Raw genomic sequence first — 9,747 nt, forward strand, 5'->3', positions numbered from 1 at the left:
CTATAATTATATTCAAGATAATAACCAAAAACAGCAAAATTTCCTTAAAATTATCAATTCAGGGGCAGCAACCCAACAACAGGTTGTCTGATTCATCTGAAAATTTCAGGGCAGATAGATCTTGACCTGATAAACAATATTACCCAACGTCAGATTTGCTCTAAATGCTTTGGTTTTTGAGTTATAAGCCAAAAACTGCATTTGACCCCTATGTTCTATTTTTAGCAATGGCGACCATGTTTGTTGATAGATCATAACTTCGGATACAATTTACAAACTAAATACCCTAAGGAACATTCAGTTAAAGTTTGGAAGTATTTGGCCCAGTAGTTTCAGAGGAGAAGATTTTTGTAAAAGATTACTAAGATTTACGAAAAATGGTTAAAAATTGACTATAAAGGTCAATAACTCCTAAAGGGGTCAACTGACCATTTTGGTCATGTTGACTTATTTGTAAATCTTACTTTGCTGAACATTATTCCTGTTTACAGTTTATCTCTATCTATAATAATATTCAAGATAATAACCAAAAACAGCAAAATTTCCTTAAAATTATCAATTCAGGGGCAGCAACCCAACAACAGGTTGTCTGATTCATCTGAAAATTTCAGGGCAGATAGATCTTGACCTGATAAACAATATTACCCCTCTCAGATTTGCTCTAAATGCTTTGGTTTTTGAGTTATAAGCCAAAAACTGCATTTGACCCCTATGTTCTATTTTTAGCAATGGCGACCATGTTTGTTGATAGATCATAACTTCGGATACAATTTACAAACTAGATACCCTAAGGAACATTCAATTAAAGTTTGGAAGTATTTGGCCCAGTAGTTTTAGAGGAGAAGATTTTTGTAAAAGATTACTAAGATTTACGAATAATGGTTAAAAATTGACTATAAAGGGCAATAACTCCTAAAGGGGTCAACTGACCATTTCCGTCATGTTGACTTATTTGTAAATCTTTCTTTGCTAAACATTATTCCTGTTTACAGTTTATCTCTATCTATAATAATATTCAAGATAATAACCAAAAACAGCAAAATTTCCTTAAAATTACACATTCAGGGGCAGCAACCCAACAACAGGTTGTCTGATTCATCTGAAAATTTCAGGGCAGATAGATCTTGACCTGATAAACAATATTACCCCCATGTCAGATTTGCTCTAAATGCTTTGGTTTTTGAGTTATAAGCCAAAAACTGCATTTGACCCCTATGTTCTATTTTTAGCAATGGCGACCATGTTTGTTGATAGATCATAACTTCGGATACAATTTACAAACTAGATACCCTAAGGAACATTCAATTAAAGTTTGGAAGTATTTGGCCCAGTAGTTTCAGAGGAGAAGATTTTTGTAAAACATTACTAAGATTTACGAATAAGGGTTAAAAATTGACTATAAAGGGCAATAACTCCTAAAGGGGTCAACTGACCATTTCCGTCATGTTGACTTATTTGTAAATCTTTCTTTGCTAAACATTATTCCTGTTTACAGTTTATCTATATCTATAATAATATTCAAGATAATAACCAAAAACAGCAAAATTTCCTTAAAATTACACATTCAGGGGCAGCAACCCAACAACGGGTTGTCTGATTCATCTGAAAATTTCAGGGCAGATAGATCTTGACCTGATAAACAATATTACCCCTGTCAGATTTGCTCTAAATGCTTTGGTTTTTGAGTTATAAGCCAAAAACTGCATTTGACCCCTATGTTCTATTTTTAGCAATGGCCACCATGTTTGTTGATAGATCAAAACTTTGGATACAATTTATAAATTAGATACCCTAAGGAACATTCAGTTAAAGTTTGAAAGTATTTGGCCCAGTAGTTTCAGAGGAGAAGATTCTTGAAATAGTTTACGACGACAGACAACGACAGACGACAGACGACAGACGACGGACAACAGACGACGGACGACGACGGACGCCAAGTGATGGCATAAGCTCACTTGTCCCTTCGGGACAGGTGAGCTAAAAATGGATAACCTTGATAAGCCAGAAAATAAACATGCCCTCTGTAGGATTTGGTTGTTATGTTTAGGCCATTTTTGTTTTTCGATAATCTAAAACATTTCATCTCTAATAAGAACTTATCAAGACGTCAGTATTATATATGCCTTTATTTTATATTCAACCTTTCTGTTACCTAACAAAATCATCCCTTCCTGATTCTACATCATCTTCATGTTGTATTTTGATAAATTGTTTAACATCTGTAGGTAAATAAGCTGTATACCTATGACAACACTTTTCATTCCCAAACAATTTATGAAATGGCCAAGTAATAGCTGAGGTTGCATTCCTTACAAGTCCTTGACCCATTATAACGATCCTTCAATTTATTTCTTACTTATCCTTTCAATAGCTAGAAAAAGTGTGTTAGAGAGCAGCCAACGTTTTGATCAACACCAAACCACAATTTCCAGAATCCGTTTTCAAATAGTTTTCACATAATGAACGGAATAAAATAAATCTGCCTTCTGATGACAAGAATCTTTTCTATTATTTCCAGAAATAATGAAAAAATCATATTTAAACTAGATCACAAACAATGAAATACAATACCATCATGCACTTAATGATACCTTTAATTCTAAATCTGTTTTAACCTCTTAACCTCATGCAGTTTAATACTTCCTCATTCTTACCTGTGGAGAACTTTTTTTTTTAAAGTTTATTACTTTTTACACACTAAATAATCAAACAGAGATACTGGTTATAATTGTTTCAAATTTATTGTCTCATATAATAAAACATTACAAACGACAGAGAACCATTTAACACCTGGCCAATCTTCAGTACAATAAAATCCCAGAAGCGGATACTTTGGGTATGCAGGGTTGTTATGATAAAAACTGCTTAAAAATAAAGTTTTAATTTTTTTTGCACCTTTTCTTCTTCTGTGACAAATCATGTAAAATGCATTTTTCTTGAAACATTTTATAATTACAAAATATTTTTTGACAGTTTCAAAGCTCCAAACGACATAAAGTTTTAGCTTGCATTACTAATTAGTTTTATTATTATAGTTTAGTCAAATAAGAAAATATGACCTTCCAACAAAGCAGCCAAAGGATGTACTATGATTGATTGATTGTTGGTTGTTTAACATCCAGTGTCAAATATTTCATGCATGTTCAGGACAAGATATACCATGATGAGTATCTACTGTAGATTTATTATTATTCATGGGATACAAAGTTTAATGGATTTCATGGCTAAAGTGTTAGTTAAGTACATATTTTAATGTTAAAAAAAAGTACACATTATCTATGGGCTTGTAGGCAGAATTTTGCAAAACAATAAAATACAATTTCCATAAATATAATTTCCATAAATACAATTTCCATTAATACAATTTCCATAAATACAATTTCCCTAAATACAATTTTTCTTCAATCCATGAAAACAAGTACAAAATGTAATCACAAAAAAAATATATGAAGTATTCAACAATTAAGTTCAACAGAGAAGCTAAACAACTCCAGTAAACTTACCCAAGAACTTTCTCAGGTTTCTGTAGTGATATGGACTGAAAACCAAAATAGGTATGTTAGTTAAATCAACATCAAATCTATTTTACAAAACTGTTATAGTGTTAAAATTCACAAATACAACCTACAGTACACAACAATCTTTATAGGAGAAATGCATGTTTATCAAAATACTTTTTTTTTTTTTTTTATTTTTATTATTTATAACTTCCAATTTACAACATAATATACACAAATATAATAGCAATATATAATATATAAATCTATAGATATTATCTAATCAATACATCTTTCTATTAGGAAGCAATTTTTTTTTTTTTTTAAATATACAAATATAAAATAAAGAGTAAAGCAGTTTGAACACCGGAGAGAGAGAGATAGAAAGAGAAAGAGAGTGAGAGAGAATAGTGTGGTGAGTTTTCAATATAATGCATCTAGAAATTGAATTCTATTTTAGTATAGTAAATACAGCATTTCAATTTATAACAAGTATAATATTAAATGTAAAGTATATACATTTTTGTACTTAACTAAGCATGCTAAGTAATATATCAAAAGCATTCCATTCTCTGAGAAACTGATGTTCACATTTGTTTTTCATAGCAATATTTTTGTCCATTGCATACACATATTTTATCTTTTCTTTTACTGAGTTTATTGTCAGTTTTTTTTTAAAACATCTGGAATTATAAATATATTGCTTTATGGTAAGAAAAAGAGTATTTTCTGCATTGCCTTTTGATATTTTTGCAGTGTTACCAAACAGAAAAACTTCTTTTGTAAAAAGTACACTAATTCCATTGGTTTGAAACCAATTTTCAATCTGTTCTAATAATAATTGTGTATGTTCACATTCCCAAAATAAATGTTCTAATGTTTCAATTTCTCTATTACAAAATGTACAATTTGGATTATCATAAATCTTGATCTTAATAACAAATTTGGTTTATCTTCTCCTCATGGAGAAGATTTGGTAAAATTCAGATTAAACCATGAATCCATTTTACATATATTATGTGAAACTAACATATTTCAACTTATCATTTTATAAGGCAGAAGAGCTTGATAAGATACTCCATGGTCTTCTGTCTGCATACGAGTGTTGTCATTGACCTCCTTTCTCTGGTTCAGTGCACAGTGATTAAATTTAATAGTCGTATACAGACAAGACTAATGAATGTATCCCTCAAAAACTTTTGAGTACTACAAACTTACCATTGCTGAGAGAGTTTGGACATAATAATCTTCCTCGTCAGGGGAATCATTTTCTGCCATAACCTTTTCTTCTCTTTTTGTCTTTCTTTCTTCTCTTTTTTGAGCAAGTTCTTCTCTACCTTTTCTCTTTATTTCCTCCAGTACTTCTTTATGAGACTTCCTTTTCTGTAATAGTTCTTTAACTTTTGTCTATTCAATATTTCAAGGTACATAAACTAGTGGTTAATGTTAAAAATATATTTTCTTCAATAAAACATAAAAAAAAGAAATTGAAATATAAAGTTAAATTTCTCTTTTTTATAAAATATTTCTAGCTTATTACCACATAAAATTAAGTAATCCAATGAAAGCATTCTGACAGAATACATGTTGTTTTTCAAATACAAATAAGATATATTTCATTAAATTCAATACACATAGACTAGTTGTCAAAATACATGTCAATGTATGCACAAACATCTGTCCATATTTTGATCAATGAATTCTATGATATGTCAGGCTCCAAAACAAACTTCATAATATTAGTATTTTCTAGCAAGGGTCAAAGTCAAAGAAGCCTTTGTATTTGAACTGCAGATATTGGTTATACAACTTGTAAGAAGTCAATAAATTTAGTGTACCTACAAGACAATTTTTCATATAATAAATATTTTCAAGGACCCAATTTCTTATAAAAATATTATCATGTACAAATGTGATACATGCTGATAGTAAATACAACTTGTCAAGTAAATAGTATGGGTAATACACTCAATGGTAATAGGTCCGAGACCACAATTGTCGTCCCTTGATTTTCGTTGTTCACGAATATTGTCCCTAGTGTTGACAGTGGGTTACTTGCCATTAATTTTTATACCCCTTCCAAATTTATTTCTCCATGTTTAATGCCTCAAATTGCAAGTAGGGGGGTGAAATTTCACTGTAAAAAAATTTGGGTCCAGAATTTTAAAGGAAAGTAGTGATTTGGTCCAGCTGAAAAAGGTTAAAAATTAGCACTTCGGAAGCTGTCAAAAGATTTCAAGACGCCCTAAACATAAAATTGTCCATATTTTGAGTTAGAGCCGATGAAGTTTTCTATAATTTTGATATAATTTGTCCCAAAAGTAGTGCAACACACTGTAAAAATTTCTTTGAGAAAGCGCAGGTGGGATTTTTTTAATTTTCATTTATGTTCTAAAAAAAATGCACTACGAAATAATTGTGGTCTCGGACCAATAGTTTATAATGAGCAATCCCTGACAATATTGATATATTAAGTCAATGTTGCAAAGACTTTAATGAACCCCTAATCTGTACAACATCATGTAAAGTGAAAAACATATACATTGTATCTTAGGTATACAAAATCATAGCCTCAGTTTATGACATATTTGCACCAAGATCTATAGAATGTGAGCTAGTGTTCATACTTTACTCTGAGATAACATGTTTTTTTTGTAAATTTGTCTTGGCTTTTACTAGATATTAGTACCTTAGAGTAATTCTAGATCCTTTTGTTATGTCTTTTGTCTCTATATTAGTTTTTTTTTGTGCTTCTTATGAATCTGATAAGTCAAATCATTTTTACAGTTTGTTCTTTATGTTGTGCTATTACCATTACATCTCTGTGACATGGGACTGGGAGGATTGATAACTAATAAAGATGTTTAACCTTGCTATATGTGTCTCTTCTCTCAAGTCAAGAGCCTGTTTTTTCTAAATTTGTCAATGATTTCAGTCAATATTAGTAATATTTGTGTTTCTTTTATTATAAATCTGGTTGTCAGTATTTGGTTTGAACTGTTTCATATTTTGTCTAGTTATGCCTTATATTGCTGACTATGCAGTATACATGGGTTTTATAGCTATTTGTGTTCCATAAATTATGATCATGAGGGCAAATACATCATATACATATAACATTGTTTTTCATTCACACTAATTGTAAGTTCAGTCAAGATATTATTGATGCAATCTTTCATGCATGAATTAGATAAAAGATTAAGTCATAAATTATAAGAATAAAAATGCTAATTATGATCATTAATGATTTTTTAATTCAATTACAAAAAAAAACCATATTACATGTAGTATCTATTATTGCTAATTTATTCAACCATATATATGGTTATTAACAATTGATTCTTTGTAAAAAATAATTCAAATACAGCCAGAAAAAAACCTATAATCCATCAGCACAAACTTATCCTACCATATGGTTTTTAACAATGTATTCTTTTTAAACATATATCTGAATCTACAATGTTAATCAATCACATTGCTGAAAGAATACAAGAGATCAGCCTTCAACATGATATTCTCTCAAAACACAAGTACTCTAATACTAACATAGAAAATGCTTGCATCCTGATGTCATTTGGGACAGGCACATATTGGAGCTGTCTGGTCTCTTTTTTTTACATTAATGAATAACACAAATATTGGACAGATGGACAGAACAACTGAAAACACCAACCAACAATCAACTATTCAGTGCACTTGAAAAAAGAGACATAAAGATAAAAAAAAAAAAAAAGTATCCCACACTGACTAGATAGTCTGACATGAAATGATAGGAATACATATAAACCAGTTTTACATGCAAATGAACACCCCCCTTTGACCATAGCTATCTAAACCATTATTCAAAACTGCAAAACTCAGCTTCCCATACATGTAGGTTAGACCAATAAATAACTAAAAATGTATACACACAAATTTATTTCAGCATACATGTAGTGACTGTACATGTACATGAACATGTATATACAAAGCTGACAAAAGAATTGTTTATATATCATACTTACATCCTCTTCTGAAAGATGTTCATCCTTTAAATTACTTTCTTTATCACCATCAAAGTTTGTTGCTGGAAGCTCTGCCATTGTCCATTTGTTCTACACAGAGAAAAAAAATCTTACAATTGAAATCAATAAGGTTCAACATGTTCGATGTGTAGGTTAAGATACCTTTTTCAAATTTTTTTATATTACTTTGTGATACAAACTTCTTTTTTTGAACAAGCATTATATATGCCTATAGCAACTGAAACTAATATCAAAAGATCTTTCCATTATGTATGAAAATTATTTAATGGTTATAAACATGATAAATGTAGGTTACGGAGCAGGCAAAATAGCCATTGCCTTTATCCAATTGATATAGAACATGTAGAATTGTAAAGACTAAGTTTTTATATTATTTTTCTTTTAAAATGAAGTTAAAAGATTTTAACATCAATTTGAATTTCAACATGTTACATGTACATGTATATTCAGTTTATATTTTTTTAATATAGGATTAAACGCCTTTTTAAAGGAATTTATTGGTGTATAAACTCAACCAATTCACTCACAAACAAATAAAACTTATAATTCGTTAAAATTGGAAATAGGGAAAATATGTTTCCAAACTTGTAACCTCTATCCCACGTAAGTTGTATATCTGTGTCATTGAATAGACATGGCGCATGAATTTATTTGTTGGCTTACACCATGTACACAAAAATATGTTCTCCCTGAAATTTGCAATCTGATAAAAATAAACTACAAATATTCTTATTATCATTCAAATGAATCTTTTTGTTTTTGTTACTTTATTTAACAATTAACTTGCAGTGAAATAAATTTTGTTTTATGTCTGTGTCATTATCGCCGCCATCTTGTTTACATTGGTTACGAAAAGAAGTTTGTTCAATGTCGTCTATCAAAAAAAAAACCAATGTCAGATCAAGATCAACTACCGGAAGTCATCTCGACCAATCATATCAACGTATTCCCTAATATGCAAATTATATAAGAATTATATTACAATATATTTGTTGATAAGTTTTCAGTGGAGGCCAAAAGTAAAAGTTTTTCTTAAAAAAAAAGTGTGTGTGGAAACTTGAGGTAATCTGCCAAGAGAGGTCTAGAATACAAGATTTTGCTTAATCTACACTCAGTTCTTTGCTCGTTGTCATCCACTTTGGTAGGGCAAGTTAATAATTAAAATATGCACAGGAATCGGAAATTCTATCAAAAAATTCTCTCATTTCTTTAAATAATAAAGTCAAATATTAGTAGAGCTTCTAGTAGAGTGGATAGTCAACTTTATTATTTGTTGAATTCTATTGATCCCATGGTCAAATTATGGACTTTGTTATTTCTAAATCAACCCCTGCAGTAGTCCGAGATTACTCTGACATCCAACAGCTGTTTTGCCAGACAAGCTGGGGCCATGGGACGTCAGAGCTCATCCCATATCAAAGAGTGGATATTTGCCCATCCAAAATAGATGCCCTGCTTCGTCTCTTCTGGTGCCAACTAACGGCCTTAGAATTATATAAATCGGGTATCAATTTGTTCATTTTTCATTTACATACCTGTCAACTGACCCGTATTCTGCAGGTGTGACCAAAGATTTTCACAATTCTGAGGGATCACCCGGGACACCCGTCGGGTCATTGAATATTACAGTTTTCACAGTGACCTATCGATTCAGACATTTTTACTTTTATTTTCAAAACACCCGTTGGACGTCAGAGTAATCTCGGACTACCCCTGCAGTTGTATTATGTATTTATATGATTCATGTATATAATGTATATAGCAGTTACCTTTCTCAGCAAATAAAAATCTGTATTCGGTATTCTGTAGTTGTAGCTGTTGACAGTGGATTGTCCGGATTGTAAATCAAATTATCGTTAGTATAATTTCTCACTGGTATAAACTATCGTATATTTGGAAAATCAACAATAGCATGAAGAAGAAGCCTCCATGAAGGGCCGTTATAAGAGTGGGGAGAGAAATGTGTTCTCACGTTTAAAATCAGACTGGTGGTTAAGCTTAAAACAAGTCAGTAAGGAGCACCACCACAACAAAATTTGATTACTGCCTTTATATACAGGAACGTATATATTAATATATTGTTAGATATACTGTTCCCAGTGCCTTATAAATGTTCATTAGAAGAATTATTATTGTGGCAGTTAGGATTATTCATGTTATTATGTCATTATTATTTCCCTTGTTTAAAACAAGGATTTGTATAGTAAACTTATTTTAAAATCCTT

At 30.6% G+C, this 9,747-nt stretch overlaps 1 protein-coding gene across 3 annotated transcripts in view; it reads right to left on the reverse strand.

Annotated features, from left to right (window-relative positions):
* Positions 1–9,444, reverse strand: part of LOC143078966 (protein deacetylase HDAC6-like) — an 87,643-nt gene extending 78,199 nt beyond the window's left edge. For 2 of the 3 annotated variants that reach the window (XM_076254054.1, XM_076254049.1), the window contains exons 1-4: positions 9,292–9,444; positions 7,502–7,591; positions 4,716–4,904; positions 3,504–3,538 (exon numbers count right to left, since the gene is read on the reverse strand). In XM_076254054.1, coding sequence (XP_076110169.1) covers positions 3,504–3,538; positions 4,716–4,904; positions 7,502–7,579 — 302 coding nt within the window. In that variant the 5' untranslated portion in view covers positions 7,580–7,591; positions 9,292–9,444. The remainder of the gene's footprint in view (positions 1–3,503; positions 3,539–4,715; positions 4,905–7,501; positions 7,592–9,291) is intronic. The other variant, XM_076254064.1, reaches the window with a different exon arrangement.
* Positions 9,445–9,747: the final 303 nt, after the last annotated feature.

The sequence above is a fragment of the Mytilus galloprovincialis genome, chromosome 1 (assembly GCF_965363235.1).
Source record: "Mytilus galloprovincialis chromosome 1, xbMytGall1.hap1.1, whole genome shotgun sequence".
NCBI lineage: Eukaryota > Metazoa > Mollusca > Bivalvia > Mytilida > Mytilidae > Mytilus > Mytilus galloprovincialis.